Consider the following 21,581-nt stretch of genomic DNA (forward strand, 5'->3'; position numbering starts at 1 on the left):
GCTCACACCTGTAATCCCAGCACTTTGGGATGCCGAGGCGGGCAGATCACATGAGGTCAGGAGTTTGAGACCAGCCTGGCCAACGTGGTGAAAGCCCATCTTCTACTAAAAATACAAAAATTAGCTAGGCGTGGTGGTGTGCGCCAGAAATCCCAGCTACTCCAGAGGCTGAGGCATGAGATTCGCTTGAATCCGGAGGTGGAGGTTGCAGTGAGCTGAGATTGCAGCATTGCACTGTAGCCTGGATGACAAGAGCTAAACTCTGTCTCAAAAAAAAGAAACTCAGTAACATGGTTTTTGTCTTCATTGTCTTTAATTTTACAGTTGTGTTCTACTTAAGCCAGGAATTTTTTTTAATGTATGTAGAAATTATTATTTTTATTTATTTTCCTTTACAGATGAATTTAAGAAAAAATAGGCAAAGAGATAACATTAACATTCAGGTGGTTCCTGGTGATGGCAAATATCACAAAGGTAGCATACAAATGGCTGATGTTTGTGATATTCTGATGCAGAGTTTAAAGCATATGAAGAGGAGTAATGGATGGGGAAAAAGCTGAAAAGGGGTCAAGTCATGGAGAGCCTGAACACCATGGGAAGGAAGGTGGGCTTTAATCTGTCAACCATCAAGGCAAGACATTGGCTCAAAAATGGACAATGAAGCCGGGCAAGGTGGCTTATGCCTGTAATCCCAGCACTCTGGGAGGCCGAAGCAGATGGATCACCTGAGGTCAGGAGTTCGAGACCAGCCTGGCCAACATGGTGAAACACTGTCTCTACTAAAAATACAAAAATTAGCCATGCATGGTGGCGGGTGCCTGTAATCCCAGCTACTTGGAAGGATGAGACTGGAAAATCACTTGAACCCGGGACATGGAAGTTGCAGTGACCCAAGATCGTGCCACTGCACTCCAGTCTGGGTGAGAAGAGCGAAACTCTGTCTCAAAAAAAAAAAAAAAAAGAATGAGCAATGGACATGGTCAGAGCCAGGCTTGGCAGGGCTGGCTCCGGCCTCTGGCTGCAGGATGAGAGGGGAGACTAGGGGCTAGGGCAGGAGTGGGGAGACTCAAAGTGAACAGCACAGGGCCAGGGAGGAACCAGGGTAGAATCAATTGAAATAGAAGACTCTAAAAAGGGATGGTTCTAGAGCCCCATAAGGCTGTGTCACTACATGCTACCTGGTGGACCTGGTGTGTACAGATTTCTTTTCCAGAGGCAATCTTTCAGCCTCTGATCTTCTTCCTGGTTCCTAGGCACCTTTCTGTTACGACTTACTATGAACATTCAATAGGCTGTGACTGGGTTTTACTGAGGTAAAAGGTAACATCGGCAGAGGCCAGCCCGCCTCGGCCTCATTAGCTGGGGGAACTCGAAGTACAGTCAGACAGGGTGGGGCAAATTGACTCATGCCTCCTCATTTTGTGTTTCTTCATGGGAAAATTCCGATGTCTGCTTGACCGCCCGTGGTGATTCATTTTATTCCATATGATGAACATCTGATTTTCTAGGACCTTCATCTTCATTTCACTGAACAATAGCCATTGGAGGATCTCGTCCTGGAGGGCAAAGCAGGCATGTGTTCCGTTGACTTCTTTTGTGTTCACGGCCTTGTTGTTCTTGGAGTCGTTTTCGGAAGTCTTTGGTTTGTCTTCCTCCTTCTAAGCTCCCCAACACCAGGAAAAGGGGAAAGTTGGTTAATAATGATAATCCCTTCCTTGCTTGAACACCTGCTCTGTGCCAGGTGGTTTACACATATTATCTTAATAGATTCTCACAACTGCCTGCAAGGGGAGCATCATTGCCTCATTTTGTGGAGACTTGGGACCCAGTAACGGGAAGTCACTTTCTTTCTTTTTTTTTTTTTTTTTTTTTTTTTTGAGACGGAGTCTCACTCTTGTTGCCCAGGCTGGAGTGCAATGGTGTGATCTCGGCTCACTGCAACCTCCACCTCCCGGGTTCAAATTATTCTCCTGCCTCAGCCTCCAGAGTAGCTGGGATTACAGGTGTGTGCCACCAAACCCAGCTAACTTTTTGTATTAGTAGAAATTTTTTGTATTTGTATTTGTAATTATTAGTAGAGATGGGGTTTCACCATGTTGACCAGGCTGGTCTCGAACTCCCGACCTCAGGTGATCTGCCCGCCTTGGCCTCCCAAGGTGCTGGGATTACAGGCCTGAGCCACCAGGCCCAGCCGGGAGGTCACTTTCTCAGCATCATACAGCCTCAAATTCCCAAGTCCTCCACTTGCCTTTGGTTCATAGGAATGCATGAGATGGCCCGCTAATCTGCCAGTCGCAGTGGACATAAAGCCCTTAGCCTAAATATATCTATCTCCAGAGCCCGTTTTTCCAATGTGCCTCTCTGAGCATTTTGTCAGGCCCAGTACGATCTCAAACTGCGAAGTCTCAGTGGTCTCATGACATGCTTTTATCTCTATGATCCTCATCTCTCCCTCCCCTGGTTGATAACACTTTTTTTTTTTCTTTTTGGATTCAGCTACAAACTAATGGTCTTTAAAATGTTTAAAAATTAAGCCAGGTGTGGTGGCTCATGGCTGTAATCCCAGCACCTTCGAAGGCAGAGGCAGGAGGATCGCTTGAGCCCAGGAGTTTGAAACCAGCCTGGGAAACATGGTAAAATCCCATCTCTACAAATACTAGAAAAAATTAGCCCTGTGCACACCCGTAGTCCCAGCTACTTGGGAGGCTGAGATGGAAGGATCACCTGAGCCCAGGGAGGTCGAGGCTGCAGTGAGCCATGGTTGTGCCACTGCATCCAGCCTGGGCCACAGAGTGAGACCCTGTCTCAAAAAACTAAATACATAAATAAAATAAAATGGTTAACTGAAAAAAATTCAACATATCAGACACGCAAAAAAGGTAAATAATACAACAAATACTCATATTCCCATATCAACTTAAGAAATAAAATATCATAAATATAACTAAAGTTCCCTGTGGACTCTCCCACCCACAGCGTCCTCCTCCCTCCCTGAATATCATCATCTTAACTGTAATCCTGCATTTAAAATTTATTTTTCCATGCATTTCTTTATAAAGTAGTTCTCAATGGGAGGCATTCTGCCCTCCCCAGGGGACATTTGGCAATATCTGGAAATACTTTGGACTGTGATGAAATGGCAGGTGTGCTACTTGGCATCTCATGGGTAGGGGGCCGGGGTTGCTGCCAAGCTAACAATGCACAGGTGACAGGTGAGCCTCCCACAATGGAGAATTATCTGGCCCAAAATGTCAACAGTGCCAAGATTGAGGCATCCTGCCTTAAAATACTTTCACTGCACATACACATCTATAAATAAGATAGGCTATTGTTTTGCTTTTTTTTTTGAGACAGAGTCTCACTCTGTCATCCAGGCTGTAGTACAGTGGCGTGCTCACTGCAGCCTCAACTTCTTGGGCTCAGGTGATGCTCCCACCTCAGTCTCCTGAGTAGCTGAGACTACAGGCACGCACCACCACGCCTGGCTCATTTTTGCATTTTTTGTAGAGATGGGGTTTCATCATGTTGCCCGAGCTATTCTCAAACTCCTGGCCTCAAGTGGTCGTCGACCTGCCTCGGCAACCTAAAGTGCAGGGATTATAGGTGTGAGCCACTGTGCCAGGCTGTTTTGCATGGTTTTTTGCTTTTGTTTTTGTTTTTGTTTTTAGATGGAATCTTGCTCTGTTGCCCAGGCTGGAGTGCAGTGGCATGATCTCAGCTCACTGCAACCTCAGTCCCCTGGGTTCAAGTGATTCTCCTGCCTCAGCCTCCTGAGTAGCTTGTATTACAGGTGTGTGTCACCACACCCAGCTAATTTTTGTATTTTTAGTAGAGACTGGGTTTTACCATGTTGGCCAGGCTGATCTTGAACTCCTGACTTCAAGTGATCCACCTGCCTTGGCCTTCCAAAGTGCTGGCATTACAGGTGTGAGCCACTGCGCCCAGCCTAGCATGTTTTTAACATTAAATGAAAGATGTCATAATCTATGTACATTTCTGCTGTCTTCATTATTCTATTTTAGATATGTATCTATGTTCATCCATGTTAATTTTTTTTATTTTTTTTACATTAAAGTAGTTGTTACTCTTGCCAAAGCATGTTGACATCAAACACGAAATAGGAGAGTCTGGGGTGGTCCTGATTTAACAGCTGAGGTGAGGCAACTGAGGCCTCGTGGAGGGAAGTGATTTACCCGGCACCACCTAAGAGGAAGCTGTAGAGTGGTGATTTAGACCAGAGTCTTGGATTCCCCAGTCTTGCCCCATTATTTCGACACCTACCCTGTTCCCTACCCACCTAATCTAGCTGCAAATATTCCCTATCCCTGAGCTGAAGCCAAGTCCCCTCTTGCTCACCTGCTGGGGCTCTGGGAGGGTGAGCTTGTGTTCATACTTGACCAGCCAGTTGCTAAGCAACAGCAGAAGGAATAGGAACCCAAACAAGGCTGGCTTATAGCTCATCAGCCAAGCTGCCACTGCTCCTATGGTGCCTGCGGAGGCAAGTATCCCATGGAGACTCCTAAAGAGAAATATCAGTTCTGCCAGCATTATGGCGTGGAGGCACACAGGCCTCAGGACCCTGCCTCAGGCCCCTCCATGACAAGAGTCACGGCCACCCACTCCTCTGAGTCATAGCCAGCTCCCTCCCCCGACCCAGCTGCCGCATAACAGTAATAATAACTCCTCCTTTGTCTGAAGCACCCACTATGTGCCAGACTCTGACAGGCAGTTTGAAAGCATTATCTCATGATGTCCTCACAATAGCCAGGTGATGTAGGCCTCCTCATTCATTCACCAGTACTTCTGGCAAAAAAAATGGCCAATACAGAGCCCCTACCATCACAGGGGCAAAGAAAAGCTATCCAAACTTAGACATAACTGCTTTCACAGTTATACTAGCCTATCTATTGGTCACCTGATACTTTAGGGGAAGGTAACTTTGTTTAATATAATATGTAATATTGATTAGGTTTTGGACTCTGTACAGCTAGACATTAACTTTTTGTTTATTATTATTTTACTTTATTTTTGAGACAAGGTCTCACTGTGTTGCCCAAGTTGGAGTGCAGTGGTGTGATTGTGGCTCACTGAAGCCTCCAACTCCTGGGCTCAAGTGATCCTCCTACCTCAGCCTCCTGAGTAGTTAAGACTACAGGCATGTGCCACCACGCCCAGCTAATTAAAAAAAATTTTTTTTTTTTACAGACAAGGTCTTGCTATATTGCCCAGGCTGGTCTCAAACTCCTAGCCTCAAGCAATTCTCCTGCCTGGAGACATTAACTTTTATTATTTTATTTTATTTATTTATTTTCTTTTTTGAGACAGACTCTCACTCTGTTGCCCAGGCTGGAGTGCAGTGGCACCATCTTGGCTCCCTGTAACCTCTGCCTCCCAGGTTCAAGCGATTTTCCTGCCTCAGCCTCCCAAGTAGTTGGAATTACAGGCACACACCATCACACCCACCTAATTTTTGTATTTTTAGTAGAGACAGGGTTTCACCATGTTGGTCAGGCTGGTCTCAAACTCCTGACCTCAAATGATCCGCCCACCTCGGCCTCCCAAAGTGCTGGGATTACAGGTGTGAGTCCCCGTGCCCGGTGGAGACATCAGCTTTTAAAAAATACTAGCCGGGCACGGTGGCTCACGCCTGTAATCCCAGCACTTTGGGAGGCTGAGGCGGGTGGACCACCAAAGACCAGCCTGGCCAACATGTTGAAACCCCGTCTCTACCAAAAATACAAAAATTAGCCAGGTGTGGTTGCGGGCGCCTGTCATCTCAGCTACTTGGGAGGCTAAGGCAGGAGAATTGCTGGAACCCAGGAGGCAGAGGTTGCGGTGTGCCGAGATCGCGCCACTGCACTCCAGCCTGGGCGACAGCAGTAAGACTCCTTCTCAAAAAAAAAGCATACATTGCTATAGTAATTCCACTTTTGGATATTCCCAAAGAATTGAAAGCAGAGTCTTGAAGAGATATTTGTAGACCAATGTTCACAGCAGCATTATTCAAAATAGCCAAAATGTGGAAGCAACCCAAGTGTCCATCCACAGATGAATGGATAATAAAATGTTATATACACACAATATTACCAGCCTTAAAAAGGAAGGAAATTCTAACATGTTACAACATAGATGAACCTTGAGGACATGAAGCTAAGTGAAATAAGTCAGTCACAAAAAAAAACAAATACCGTATGATTCCACTTATATGAGCTATCTACAATAGTCAAATTCATAGAGGCAAAGAGTAGAATGATGGCTGCCAGGGGCTGGACGGAGGGGCAAATGTAGTCATTGTTTAATGTGTACAGAGTTTTGCAAGATGAAAAGAATTCTGGAGATTGTTTATCCAACAATGTGAATGCATCTAACACTACTAAACAGTATACTCAAAATGGTTAGGATCATAAATTTTATGTTATGTGTATTTTATCACAATAAAAACATCTGATATGAATTAGTTATTTCTGGGGAAAAAACAGGTAAGTGCCACCACACCCGGCTAATTTTTGTATTTTTAGTAGAGACGGGGTTTCACCATTGTTGGCCAGGCTGGTCTCGAACTCCTGAACTCAGGTGATCCACCCGCCTCGGCCTCCCGAAGTGCTGGGATTACAGGCATGAGCCACCACACCCGGCCAGGAATTCTTTACGTAAAAATATCAGTTTTAGTGGCTGTGATATTCCAATATAGAATCACGCCTTGCTAGAACCATGCCTCCCTGAACGATGGGATACATTCTGAGAAAGGCGCCATTAGGCAATTTCATCGTTGTGTGAACATCATAGAGCATACTTAACACAAACCTAAATGGTATAGCCTACTACACACCTAGGCTATATGGTATAGTCTATTGTTAATAGGCTACAAACCTTTATGGCACATTATTGTACTGAATACTGTAGGCAATTCTGTCTAAACATAGAAAAGGTAGAAAAGGTATGGTAAAAATGTGTTATATAATTTTATGGGACCACTATCGTATATGCAGTCTGTTGTTGATGGAAACGTTGTTATGCGGTGTATGATTGTATTAAAGTGGTTACCACTTGTTGGGGCTTTTTAAAATTTTTATTGTTTTAGAGACAGGGTCTTGCTCTGTTGCCCAGGCTGGAGTGCAGTGGCGTGACCATAGCTCACTGTAGCCTTAAACTCCTGGGCTCAAGCAATCCTTCCACCTCGGCTTCCCAAAGTGCTGGGATTACAGATGCAAGCCACTGTGCCTGGCCTTTGTTGGGTTTTTAGGTTAGTTCTCCTTTATCGTTATTACGTATAACCTGAGATATACAGTGTTGACGTTAAATCTGTACACAAACTGAATCTTTCCCTAGAATGCTTTCCTGAAAGTAGAATTACTTGGTCAAAAGGTATGTATGTTTTTAAAATCTAATTTCAAGTTTTATCAAACTATTAAATGTGCAAACAAGTCAGATAGAACTACGGGATTTAAAACAAGCTCCAATCCACTGTCTCACCCCTTTCCACCGTCAAGTTCCAAGCCTTAGAGACAACCAATTCCAAATTTTTTAGCTGTTTCTTCTGTATTTACCTTGATATTTCTAAATAGTATGCTTATATTATTTTTTGATTTCTCAATTTTGACATTATGTATTTTATATAATATATATAAAATATTATATATATAATTACTTTTTTTCAGGGGGAGTCTCGCTCTATCACCCAGGCTGGAGTGCAGTGGGGCGATCTCGGCTCACTGCTACCTCCGCCTCCTGGGTTCACGCCATTCTCCTGCCTCGGCCTCAGAGTAGCTGGGACTACAGGCGCCTGCCACCACGCCCGGCTAATTTTTTTGTATTTTTAGTAGAGACGGGGTTTCACTGTGTTAGCCAGGATGGTCTTGATCTCCCGACCTCGTGATCTGCCTGCCTCGGCCTCCCAAAGTGCTGGGATTACAGGCGTGAGCCACCGCGCCTGGCCAACATTATGTATTATATTTTTATGGTGAAAGATAATTTAGATCCCAAGCAGCACCTCCCCCAACAACCTCCCTACTTCCCCAAATCCTTAAAACCTTCTCATCTTTCTCCCCACAAACTTTCTTTTTTCTCCATTCTCTTAATGTAATTCTATCACTTTGGTTAAAACAATATTCACTGCTCGGCCGGGCACGGTGGCTCATACCTGTAATCCCTGCACTTTGGGAGGCCGAGGTGGGAGGATCACTTGAGGTCAGGAGTTGTAGACAAGCCTAGCCAACATGGCGAAACCCTGTTTCTACTAAAAATACAAAAATTAGCCAGGCATGGTGGCACGCGCCTGTAATCCCAGCTACTGGGGAAGCTGAGGCAGGAGAATCGCTTGAACTTGGGAGACAGAGGTTGCATTGAGCCAAGATTGCACCCCTGCACTCCAGCCTGGGCAACAGAGCAAGACTCTGCCTCAAAAAAAAAAAAAAAGGAAAGAAAGAAACAAACGAACAAAAGAAAAAATAAATAAAACAATATTCACTGCTTATGTTTTTATGGTCATGTTAATACAGTTCACAGCTGAGCCATATGTTGTACTATGATTATATTTTCTTTCTGTTTCTTTCCTCTTTTTTTTTAGAAACGCAGTTTCACTATGTTGCTTAGGCTGGACTTGAACTCCCAGGCTCAAGTGATTCTCCCATCTCAGTCTCCCGAGCAGCTGATACTACAAGTGCATGCCACCCCACTCTGATACATTTTCTTTCTTGCATAGCTTTCACTTTTTTTCCTTTCTACACTTGATTGCCTTTTTGTCTGTTTGCTTAGTTTTTTAGAAAAACAACTTTACTGAAGTACTACAGTTACATAAAATATACCTATTTTACATGGATAGTTCATAGAGTTTTCACAAATATATACACCTCTGTAACCATCACCCCAATCAAGATATAAAACATTTCCATCACTCCACATGTTCTTGCTCCTTTTTCTTTTTTAAGTTAAGTCTTTCAAGTCTTTCTTTCTTGTTCTTTTGCAGTCAACCCCCGACTCCCATCTCAGGCAAGGGCTGATTGGAGTCTATTACTAGAGATTAGTTTTACCAGTTCTTGAACTTCACGTAAATGGAATAATTTTTTGACAATTTCACTTTGAAGAGACAGACTATTAAAAAGACAATTGTTTATGTAATAAGTACACACATGCTAAAAGTACACGACCTGTTCCAGTTTTGGGTCAACAAGGGATTCCTCGAAAAATTAAAAGAATAAACCACTACTATCATTATTAGAAAGAATTAACCTGGAGTAGAAAGAGGTGTTATGTGGATGGGGATGGGGGACATGAAGGATGGGGGACATGGGGGATGGGAGAAGCACAAGACATGGGGTGCAAATGGGGTTGGGGTCCAGCCAGAAGGAAAAGCATGAACAAAGGCTTGGAGACAAGAGCAATTCCGTCTGGACTCAAACCTGGATTTCCTAACTTGTCTCCATTTTACTACCATCGAAACTGCTGTGCTCTCCAAGTTTTTTGCCCAGTCCAAGCAGGGCAATTATGAATGAGTAAGACGCTCTACCAACATATTTCAGTGTTTTCCCCCATTAGACTGTAAGTTCTTTGAAAGCTAGAACTTCATAATGTAACCCTTGTTACGTAGTAGGCAAGCATTAATAAAAACTCGTTGAATTAATGAATAACTGGGTGAGTGAATGAACGAACGCACGCATGCAAACCCGCCACTCTCTGGAGGAAATGGTCACCTTCGGAGGTTTAGTCTGGCCCAGAAGCCCTAACATCATGGACTGTGCCAGATCCCACTCCAAACGCCGGGGAGACGCTCTAGGCAAGCTACACGTTCTTTGCTGCGGTGCCGCTCTAGCCGCGAGAACGCCGCTCTATGGCTGCGGGGGAGGGGCGGGGCTCGTGGGCGTCTCCGACCCTTTTTGTCCCGGCGCGGCGGGAGCGCGCTTAGCGCGTGCGTACGCGACGGCGGTTGGCGGCGCGCGGGCAGCGTGAAGCCAGGCGAGGCGAGGCGAGGCGAGGCAAGGCGGTTCGGACCCACGGAGCGACAGACCGGGCGGCCCCTACGGCCGTCGGCGGCCCGGCGGCCCGAGATGTTATCTGGGAAGAAGGCGGCAGCCGCGGCGGCGGCGGCGGCGGCTGCAGCGGCAGCAGCCGGGACGGAGGCTGGCCCCGGGACAGCAGGCGGCTCCGAGAACGGGTCTGAGGTGGCCGCGCAGCCCGCGGGCCTGTCGGGCCCAGCCGAGGTCGGGCCGGGGGCGGTGGGGGAGCGCACACCCCGCAAGAAAGAGCCTCCGCGGGCCTCGCCCCCCGGGGGCCTGGCGGAACCGCTGGGGTCTGCAGGGCCTCAGGCCGGGCCTACTGTCGTGCCTGGGTCTGCGACCCCCATGGAAACTGGAATAGCAGAGACTCCGGAGGGGCGTCGGACCAGCCGGCGCAAGCGGGCGAAGGTAAGGCTCGACTCTTCCCTCAAACGACACCGCCCGGTGCCGAGCTTCCCCGAGGCTGCTCCGCCCTCCCCCGCCGCCGCCCGGTCTTGGGCCCTGCGACCACTCAGACCTCCCCTTGTATCGCTGCCCACGCCACGTCCCCTCTAGCTGGACGGGTGGGGTGAGAAAGGAAAAGTCTTTGCCGGTGTTGACTGCGGTCTTTGTGCTGGGTCCCGAGCGACGTGGGAATGGGCATCGATGATTGCTGGGAGGGGTATTTTATTCCTTAGGTCTTGTACACCTTTTCGTTTTCTTGACTGGAAAATGGCTCCCTGACGTGGGGTTACGGTTGGCGTTCTTGGAGACCTCACTTGTTTGTTCACAGATAGGTCTGGAAGCTGTTCGGCGATATTGATGGCGTTTCAGCTGGGTGCACGAGGGGGCTGTAGGTTGATGCTAAAGAAATCGCCTTAGCCGGGGAGATGGAAAAGAAAGGGTCGTTTTTGCTTTTGTTTTTGTTTGAGCAAAACCCCGCTGTGTGGTAGGAGTTCTAGTCTTTTTTTTTTCTTTTTTAAAAATCCTCCCAGCGATCTTTTGGCGTAGAATTTTGCAGATGAGGAAGCTGCTGATTGAGAGAGCAAATAATAGTCAAAATGCAAATATATGGGAAGGAAAAGATTTGACTCCAAACAGTATATACAGACAGTGACTGCCTCAAATGTCTGTGTCCTAGATGCTATATTCAGCGTGTCACCAACATTACTTTTTTTTTTTTTTTTTTTTTTCGCTAAATACCAACGGGCAGGTATTGCTAGACCTATTTTAGGAATGAGTAAACTGAGGCACACAATTTAAGCAACTTGCCTAAAGTCCCAAAGCTAAATAAGTGATGGAAGTGGAATGTAATGCCCACATTCATGTTGTTACAGGGTATCATCAGCCCTTGAAACAAAGGACCACATGGGACACTGTGTGCAGGGCACTGGGGCAGTATTAGGGCGCAGACTTTAGACTTGGGCCCTTTCTGGAGATTTAATGGTCTAGTTGGAAAAAACAACCTGAATATATATGTGCGTATAGTCAACATTTAAATAAAAATTTGCAGATTATATAATTTATGCTTGAAAAAAATTGTCTACATAATTTTTAAGTGTGAATACCAAGTCAGTGTGTATGGGGAGCTTCTTGAGATGAGTATTACCCAGTCTGAGAGCCCTCATATTTATCTGCCTACTTGAGCCAACTCTCTAAAGTATAACCAGTGCTGGATAAAAGACCGTTTTGGAGGCAAGACTTTCTGGATCTTTTACCAAAGCATGGATTAGAAAAGCACAGAGGTTGGTGACACCAGCCCTCAGAAATGAAATAAAGGGCAGAAGTCAAGACTGTTATTCTACGATTTCAATAGACAGGTGGCCAGAAGCCATGTATAAGATGTTTTTAAAAGCAGATTTATTGGCTGGGCACAGTGGCTCACTCCTGTAATCCCTAAACTTTGGGAGGCCGAGGCGGGTGGATCGCCTGAGGTCAGGAGTTCGAGACCAGCCTGGCCAACATGATGAAAGCCCCGTCTCTACTAAAAATACAAAAAATTAGCCGGGCGTGGTGGCAGGCGCCTGTAATCCCAGCTACTCAGGAGGCTGAGTTAGGGAGAATTGCTTGAACCTGGGAGGCAGACGTTGCAGTGAGCCGAGATCGTGCCACTGCACTTTAATTTAGCCTGGGCAACAAGAGCGAAAGTCTGTCTAAAAGCAAACAAAAAAACAGGCTTATTGGGATAATGCATGTATAATAATATTCACCGTTTTAAAATGTATGATTCAGTGGTTTTTAGCATATTTACAAGATTGTACAGCCAACACCACAATTGATTTTAAAACCTTTTCATCATCCCCAAAGACATCTGTATCATTAGCAGTCACTCTCCAGTCCTCCCTACCCCCAGTCCCTGGCAACCACTAATCTACTGTTTGTCTATGGATTTGTCTATTCTGAACATTTTATATAAAATCTTATGTAGCCTTTTGTATTTGGCTTTAGCATGTTTTCAGGGTTCATTCACGTTATAGTGCTTCCATTCAGTACTTGATAACTCTTTATGGCTGAATAATATTCCATTGTATGGATATACCAAATTTGGTTTATGTATTCATCATTTGATGGACATTTGGGTTTGTTTCCATGTCTTGGCTGTTTTACATAATGCTGCTGTGAACATTAATGTACAGTTTATTTTGTGAATATGTTTTCAGTTCTCTTGGGTGTGGGCATAAGAGTAGAATTCCTGGGTTTTATGTTAATTCTAGGTTTTACTTTTGAGGTATAGCCAAACAATTTCCCATAGCAGCTGCACCATTTTACGTTCCCGTTAGTAAATATATGAGGGTTCCAGTTTCTCCAATGTTATTCTTCCTTTTTTTTTGTTTTTGAGATGGAGTTTCGCTCTTGTTGCCCAGGCTGGAGTGCAATGGCGTGACCTTGGCTCACTGCAACATCCGCCTCCGAGGTTCAAGTGATTCTCCTGCCTCAGCCTCCTGAGTAGCTGGGATTACAGGCATGCGCCACCATGCCCGGCTAACTTTGTATTGTATTTTTAGTAAGACAGGGTTTCTCCATGTTGATCAGGCTGTTTTAAACTCCTGACCTCAGGTGATCTGCCCACCTCAGCCTCCCAAAGTGCTGGGATTACAGGCGCGAGCCACTGCGCCCAGCCTTCTTTTTTTTTTTTTTTTTTTTTTCTGCGAGACAGTCTCTGTCTGTCACCCAGGCTGGGGTGCAGTGGTGTGATCTCGGCTTACTGCAGCCTCCTCCTCCTCCTGGGTTCAAGCGATTCTCCTGCCTTAGCCAGCCGAGTAGCTGGGATTACAGGTACCTGCCACCACCTCTGGCCAATTTTTGTATTTTTAGTAGAGACTGTGTTTCACCATGTTGGCCAGGATGGTCTTAAACTCCTGGCCTCAAGCCATCCACCCACATCGGCCTCCCAAAGTGCTGGGATTACAGGTGGGGCCACCTCACCGAGCCTGCATATCCTTCTTGACATTTAATATTGTTTGTCTTTTACTGTAGCCATCCTATTGGGGGTGAAGTGGTATCTCATTGTGGTTTTGATATGCATTTCCCTAATGACTAATGATGATGGGCATCTTTTCGTGTGTTTATTGGCCATTTTTATATTTTTGTTGAAATGACTATTCAAATCCTTGGCTCATTTTTAAAAATTGAGTTGTCTTCATCATTTTCTACTAAGAGTTCTTTACATATTCTGGTTACGGAAATTTGTGATTTTGATGAGATCTAATTTATTCTTTTGTTCCCTTCTGGTGTTATATCTAATAAACCATTGCCTTATCCAATGTCACAAGGATTTACTCCTATGTTTTCTTCTAAGAGTTTTTTAGTTTTAGCTCTTGCATTTGTGTGGATGATCTTTTCTCAGTTAATTTTTGTATATGGTGTGAGGTAGGGGTTCAGTTTCATTATTTTGCATGTTGTCCCAGCACGGTTTATTGAAGACTATTCTTTCAATGAATAGTTGGCACCCTCGTTGATTGACTATAAATGTAAGAGTTTATTTCTGGACTCTCAACTCTATTCCATTGATCTATTATATATTTCCGTCCATTCCAGTACCACACTATCCTGATTACTTTAGTTTGGTAATAAATTTTGAAATTAGGAAGTGTTCCTCAACTTTGTTCTTCTTTTGCAAGATTATTTTGGCTGTTCCGAATGCTTTGCATTTTCATACGAATTTTAGGACCAGCTTGTCAGTTTCTGCAAAAAGAACTGCTGGGATTCTGGTTGTGATTGTGTTGAATCTGCAGATTGTAAGTTTGGGGCACACTATTAGATTTTACTGTTATTTTTTAAGCTGTCTCCTACAAGAAAGATTTCTTTTTTTAGCTAACTGATTAATTTTTTCGAGGCAGGGTCTCACTCTGTCACCCATGCTGGAGTGCAGTGGCTCAATCATAGCTCACTGCAGCCTCAACCTCCCAGGCTCAAGTGATCCTCTTAGCCTACTGAGTAGCTGGGACTACAGTTGTACACAACCACGCCTGGCTAATTTTTTATTTTTTGTAGAAATGGCTTCTCCCTGTGTTGCCCCAGCTGGCCTCGAACTTCTGGGCTCAATTATTCCTCCTGCCTCAGCCCCCCGAAGGGCTGAGATTACAGACATGAGCCACCTCACCCAACCAAGATTTTTTTCTTTGTAATTCTCCTGTGTTTATTTTAACTCATCTTACTTATCCTGTTTTTTAATCCACCATTGTAATTAGCTCTTAAACTTTCAGAAAAAAAAATTAGTTATGTGTTTGTTTGGGGCAGCAACTAGGAAGCTAGCAACTAGCCAGTCTTGGGATCCAGAGGAAACAGACTTTAGAGGCTAGAGTATCCATTTAAGGAATAAAAAGCAAGCTGAGGCCAGTATAGACAGGCCGTGCTTCAGTAGTTCTTCAGTGTATGCAAGGAAAAAAGTGCATAAATTTTATGACTTGGGAGCTTATCCAGTTTTGGGGACTGTACTTTAACAAAATTACATCATTACATAATTAAAATTATGTTTAGGGTATTGGAAGGAGTTCATGTAATTGAGTGTACCTGAAGCCTCAGTTTCATTAGTTTCAGAATACATTCACTTTTGGGCATGTGTATGCTAAAATTATGGCAAAATATTTAAGGTTTTAAACTGGTAAATTGGGTTGGAACTTCAGGAACACCCTACTCCTTTAGGAATGGTGGTGTTGAGCTAGGCTATGAAATGGCAGAATTTAGAAAAGTGTTCTGGAAAAGGGTGGACTTTTTGGAGTTTAAGTATTTCATCTTCCTCTGATTCGTTTTCCTCAGGTAAATAAGCCCTACCTTGTAAAGTTTAGATATAATATAAACAAAATGCTTATTGCAGTGTTTGGCATATAATTAGTAGGTGACCAGTAATTAAGGTACTACCAGTGGAGAAAAGGAAGTGGTTTGAGAAGCATCAGGGAATCCAGAGTGGACAACTGAATGTTGAGAACAATGAACAAATGAATTTAATTAGAAACAGGAATTGTCTAGGAACAAGATAGATTGAAGGGACCAGTAGTGTTGGGGTTGTAGAGTTGTGTCCAGGTTGTAGTGAGCATTAGATTCATGCTGTCCAATATGGTAGCCTGTAGCCACATGTGGCTATTAAGTTTAAATTGAAATTAAAAAGTTTCTTCTGTCATATTAGCTCCATTATAAGTGCTCAGTATAGCACATGTTGAAGCCACAGAATTGGTAGCACAGATAGAGAAGTTTTCCATTATGACAAAAAGTTCTATCAGACAGCCTTGAACTACTAGATTATGAAGTGCAGACCATAAGTGCTGTGAGACTTCAGAGAAGATAAAAGTTTTTTTTTTTTTTTTCTTTTTTTTGAGATGAAGTCTCACTCTTTTCCCTCAGGCTGGAGTGTGATGGTGTGATCTCGGCTCATTGCAACCTCCGCCTCCCAGGTTCAAGCGATTCTCCTGCCTCAGCCCTCAGAATAGCTGGGATTACAGGCACCTGCCACCACGCCCTGCTAATTTTTGCATTTTCAGCAGAGACGGGGTTTCACCATGTTGGTAAGGCTGGTCTAGAACTCCTGACCTCAGGTGATCCACCCACCTCGGCCTCCCAAAGTGCTGGGATTACAGGCATGAGCCACTGCGCCTGGCAGATACGTTTTTTAAACTTAGAATAATTAAGAAATAATCCTCAGAGGAGGTGGACCTTGAATATATGGCATTGGATTAACAGAAAAAGATGGAAGTAGCTTTAGGGAGCTTAGAGGTTGGTAGACCAGCATTGAGGACTTTTTTACTCGTGTGTTAGTGATTAGAATTGTTTGAATTCAGGCCAGGCATGGTGGTTCATGCCCGTAATCCCAGCACTTTGGGAGGCCAAGGTGGGCAGATCGATTGAGCCCAGGAGTTTGATACCAGCCTTGGCAACATGGCAAAACCCTGTTTATACAAAATTATAAAAATTAGCCTGGTGTGGTGGCATGCGCCTGTAGTCCTAGCTACTCAGGAGACTGAGGCAGGGGAATCACTTGAGCTTGGGAGGCAGAGGTTGCAGTGAGCTGAGATCACGCCACTGCTTTCCAGCCTTGGCGACAGTGAGACCCTGTCTTAAAAAAATAAAAATAAAAATAAAGGCAGTTTGAATAGTCAAGGCCAGAGAGTGTATATGCTGGTTTGAAAAATTTGACGTTCATATCTGTTAAGCTATTAGAAAATATCACATAATGGGAAAATTAATCTGGCAGCTTTGCCCTAGATAAAAGGGAGAAAGTTTTTTTTTTTTTTAATTTTTATTTTTTGTGGTACATAGTAGGTATATGTATTTATGGAGTACATGAGATGTTATGATATAGGAATGCAATGTGAAAGGAAAAAGTTTTGGTTTTTTTGTGTTTTTGTCTTGTTTTGTTTTGAGGCAGTGTCTCACTTTGTCACCCAGGCTGTAGTGCAATGGCCCAGTCATGGCTCACTGCAGCCTTGACCTCCCCAGTTCAAGTGGTCCTCCTGCCTCAGCCCCCCCAAGTAGCTGGAACTACAGATGTGCACCACCACCCACAGCTAATTTTTGTAGAGATGGAGTCTCGCTGTGTTGCCCAAACTGGTCTCGAACTCCTTAGATCAAGTGATCTGCTCACCTGGACCTCCCAAAGTGCTAGGATTACAGGTGTGAGCCACCATGCCCCGCCCAAGAAAGATTTTTTTATAAAGACTGATGCTTTAAGGAGATTGAGGAGTGAATGAATCATTGTAATAAGTGTGGGGAGGAGAAGGAAGAGACTAAAGATTTAAATTTGAGAGTCATCAATGTGAAAGTAAGAATAATTACCCTACTCACTCATAGTCTGCCTGTTGGGACATCTTTATGTCCTTGGTTGTAAGTGGTTGTAGAATCTCTGAAGTCTTTGGAATTTTTACTTAGAGATTCCCAATCCTTTAGGTTCAAAGTACCCATTCCTTTTCTCAGGAGAATAGTTTTTATTAAAGTTTGTATGATTCTTTCAGATGGTTTTAAAACTTTATTAAATGGTCACTTCTTGGCTCTGAGCAATTTTAAAATTATCTTAAAAAAAAAAAAACTTTATTAAATGAGGAAAGCCTTTTTTACAAAATAAAATTTTAAGCAAAAATCCCAAAATAAAACACACTACTATTAAGTAGTATTAAGAAGTTAAAATTTGTAACATTTATTTTAGTTGTCAGTCTATGAGAAAATGAGGTGAAGCCAAATTTGAGATTGGAAATTAAGCATGATAGTCTTGTTTTAGCCTTAGAATCCATTTTTTTTCCCCCAGCGACTAGACCACCAGGGAAGAATCCAATTTTGCTTCTGTATTTTGCTTTATGAAGTATTGTGGCAGTCTGGTACTGATTTGACAAATTGTGCAAAAGGTAAAATGTTGGTTTTGTTTGCTTTTTTTTTTTTTTGAGACAGGGTCTCGACTCTGTCACGCAGGCTGGAGTGCAGTGTTTAGATCATAGCTCACTGTAGCCTTGACCTCCCCGCCCCCCCGCCCCCCCCCCCCCCCCCCCGCCAGGTTCAAGTGATCCACCTCAGCCTCCTTAGTAGCTGGAACTGCAGGTGCACGCCACCACACCAGGCAAAGTTGTTTTATTTCTTTGTAAACACAGGGTTTCCCTGTGTTGTCTAGGCTGGTCTAGAAGTGGGCTCAAATGATCCTACACTTTCTTCCTTCCAAAGTACTGAGATTACAGGCTTGAGCCACCGCTCCCAGCCTTTTTGTTTTGTTTTGTTTTTAAGCTTGCTTTGTCATCTCAGGATGCTCTCAGTTGAACAGAGATGGCAGAAGAAACTTCATTAAGTCTACCCCAAATTGAGTTACCCAAGCAGCACAAGTTAATTGTGTTGGTGGTCTCTAAAGGATTAAGATTTAACACAAGGGTGTGTAATACATTTTAAAAGTTAAAATTCTAAATCTTGAAGGATGCTAGGGTTCTGTGAAACAGTTGTTTTTAATAATACCATCAGATATTATTGCTTCTACCTGTAGGTATTTTTCTACTCTCTTTTGTTCCTAAAGACTAATAACCCTTTCTAGACCAGCCTTTTCCGAGTGTATTCCTTGTTAATTATTTCTTTGTCAAGACATTGGATTAAACAATGTTGAAAAGATTGTTTTTGATGCAAAATTTAGCAGTACCTTTATTTTTTATTTTTTTGAGACAGGGTCTATCTCTGTCACTCAGGCTGGAGCACAGTGGTGCGATCACAGATTGCACCCTTGGCCTCCTGGGCTTAAGCGGTGTCCTGCCTTGGCATCTGCCTGCCTCGGCCTCCCAAAGTGCTGGGATTACAGGCTTAAGCCACCATGCCCAGCCTTCTCAGTATCTTTAATGTGAATTATGATTCTCCTAGAGGGGACCTGTAAAGATTGCAGTTTCCCAGACTTGATATTGGATCCTTTACTCCTTCAAAGGATGTAGTATCCAATGGAACATCCTTTGGGAAAAACTGAACTACAATAGAAAAGATTTTGTATTAGTCTTTGTTTTTGTCTCAAAATTTGCACATTGTCCAGTTCCATATTGAGTACTTATTATTGAATGAATAGGATTGATGGGCAGAGGATCAAAGGACTGAATCTTTGGGGGAGGGAAGAGTCAAGCACTATTGAGGGGTAAAAGGAGAAAGAAAACTGCATACTATAAAAGTTTATGGTCTATTCTGACTTCTCTCCCCCTTTGAAACTTTTTTTTTCTCCTTGCTGCATTTTCATCCATTGTCCTGAGACCTATTTCCACAGTTTGTCTCAGTCAGTTAGGATAAAGTTTAGTATAATATCATCTACATTTCTGGAGTCAATATTGCAAAGACCCTGTATGAGATGGGTCACCTGATCAGGATCATTTAATTGCAACTAGATTTTCAGCTTTTTAGGGGCAGGGACACAGTCATAATTGTTTTCCCCATTGTACCACATACTCAGTGTTCAGCCTTTGAGTAGGTGAATACAGTTATTTATATATTAAATAAGATTCTTAGAGCATGGGTCAGAACTAGTCAGTTCATTCTTCTTAATTTTTGTTTACATTTTCTAACCCAATCCCTCTTTTCAATAAAACCCTTGTACTCCCAGCAACCAGTCCCCTGCCCCCAAATCCTGTGGTCCTATCATTTAAAAAAAAAAGAGCAAAAAGACAGTATAAAAACAGCTGGCCATCTAAAGATATATCAAAGACATTTAGCAAGTTAAAATGTATTACATTCACTATAATCCACAGGACTATTCATCTTGGAGATGTAAAACATTAGATATTTGTGGAAACCATGTTGTCTTTGCTTTTTTTCCACATCTAATAAATTATCTTTTCATGGAATTAATAATAATTAGAATCTTTTAATTGATTCAATAATAATTATCTAATTGATTCCGTAATTAACTGTAGTTTCTTTTATTAGGAAGTCACAATGATGATTTGAGAATGTTCCAATTTTGAAGACTATCTGTAATACCATATTACACATTTTGGCTAACCAATCCGTAATAATCTTCCCTGTCTTACACTCCTTTACCCTCAGTGACACATTCACTAAGACTGCTTCCTCTTTTTGCTAATGATATACCTCCTTCTCCTTTATAGCCACTGTGAATTAGTAGTAAGACCTGTATCCTCCATTTCCACGTTACTTACTCCTTAATTTATTTTATTTTTATTTTTTTTTTTTTTTTTTTTGAGACAGAGTCTCACTCTGTCGCCCAGGCTGCAGTGCAGTGGTGCAATCTTGGCTCACTGCAACCTCCGCCTCCCGGGTTCAAGGGATTCTCCTGCCTCAGCCTCCTGAGTAGCTGGGATTACAGGTGCCCGCCAACACACCCAGCTAATTTTTGTATTTTTAGTGGAGAAGGGTTTTCACCATGTTGGCAAGGTTGGTCTCGAACTCCTGACCTTAGGTGATCCGCCTGCTTCAGCCCTGCAAAGTGCTGGGATTATAGGCGTGAGCCACTGCACCTGGCCTCTCCTAGGTGAATTTTTTAAGTAAATGCACCTTTTCATAGTTTCAGTTTGACTGTTGTTATTTTCCACTCCATGCCCTCCATTTGGTTTTTGGAGTTCTTTTGCTATTTTCCCCTGGAGTAGTAGTTAGAAGCACAGACTTGGCTTGAGACAGACTTGGTATTCTAGTTAACTATATTTTTGTCTGAGAGTCATTTTAATCTTTTGTTGGAAATTCCGGTATGTGAGCATGATACACACAATTAAAAAGGTTTTTGAGAAGTTGTAGAAGTTGTAGAGAGCCTTAGAGTCAACGATTTGAATGTCAGTGCTATGATGTAAAAGTTACAGATTAGTTTGAACCTGAACTGACACAAGATTGTTTCATGAGGGCTTTGTTTTTAATAACTACCTATTGTGAGCTGCTTTGTTCCTTGTTGTATGCTTGCTTCCCTTAAAATGTGAAGTTAACAATTCACACTGACTGATGGTTCCAAATAGAGTCCCTAATTTTAAATGTTCACTGCATTTAGCTTTCCCTGGTATGATCTCCATATAGGTAGAGTACAGAGAGATGGATGAAAGCTTGGCCAACCTCTCAGAAGATGAGTATTATTCAGAAGAAGAGAGAAATGCCAAAGCAGAGAAGGAAAAGAAGCTTCCCCCACCACCCCCTCAAGCCCCACCTGAGGAAGAAAATGAAAGTGAGCCTGAGGAACCATCGGGTGAGTTGTAATAACCAACCACAGTTCTGTTTTATCTTAGAAATAAGAATGAATGGATTTATTTCCATTCTGCAATGTTATTTATGTCTTTATCTTTGGTTTATAATAAACTCTGATATTGAGGCTCCTGCCATGTGTGTCTTTGTGTGTGTGTATACATATACGTGTGTGTGTATACATATACATGTATATGTGTGTATGTATACACATAGATACGTACATAGTGGTACCAATATTCTTTTTGTGTGTCTGTACATATACAGGAGGAAAGTAAAGGGTGGGAATGGAAGGGCAGTGGCAATATAAGGTGGTTGGAAAGTAGGAGAAAATAAACGATTAGAGAAAACGTACAGAAAGCCAAATCCAAAGCACCAGACCTCTCAATGACAGCTCTGATTCAGAAATTGTTCTGGCTAAATGATGTGTTTACCACGTAGTTAGATACTTTCTGGTAAAACTTTCATGGTGTGGATCGGTTTTGAGAAATG

General features: G+C 43.2%; 2 protein-coding genes across 6 annotated transcripts in view; one reads left to right on the forward strand and one right to left on the reverse strand.

Annotated features, from left to right (window-relative positions):
- Window positions 1–1,288: 1,288 nt before the first annotated feature.
- Window positions 1,289–4,910, reverse strand: TEX46 (testis expressed 46). Of its 2 annotated transcripts, none has more exons than XM_030805605.1 (2): window positions 4,357–4,910; window positions 1,289–1,556 (listed from the first exon to the last, which is right to left on the reverse strand). In XM_030805605.1, the coding sequence occupies exons 1-2, from the start codon at window positions 4,546–4,548 to the stop codon at window positions 1,356–1,358; spliced, it is 393 nt and encodes a 130-aa protein (XP_030661465.1). In that variant the 5' UTR covers window positions 4,549–4,910; the 3' UTR covers window positions 1,289–1,355. The 2 variants fall into 2 exon arrangements, with proteins under 2 accessions (XP_030661465.1, XP_030661464.1); XM_030805604.1 differs by having other exon boundaries at window positions 1,289–1,655.
- A 4,965-nt stretch (window positions 4,911–9,875) lies between these two features.
- The window catches only part of KDM1A (lysine demethylase 1A), a 64,173-nt gene continuing 52,467 nt past the window's right edge, over window positions 9,876–21,581 (forward strand). For all 4 annotated transcript variants that reach the window (XM_030805845.1, XM_030805847.1, XM_030805846.1 and 1 more), the window contains exons 1-2: window positions 9,876–10,400; window positions 20,928–21,093. In XM_030805845.1, the coding sequence (XP_030661705.1) occupies window positions 10,044–10,400; window positions 20,928–21,093 (523 nt within the window). In that variant the 5' untranslated portion in view covers window positions 9,876–10,043. The remainder of the gene's footprint in view (window positions 10,401–20,927; window positions 21,094–21,581) is intronic.

This window comes from Nomascus leucogenys, chromosome 24, assembly GCF_006542625.1.
Source record: "Nomascus leucogenys isolate Asia chromosome 24, Asia_NLE_v1, whole genome shotgun sequence".
NCBI classification, from domain to species: Eukaryota; Metazoa; Chordata; class Mammalia; order Primates; family Hylobatidae; genus Nomascus; species Nomascus leucogenys.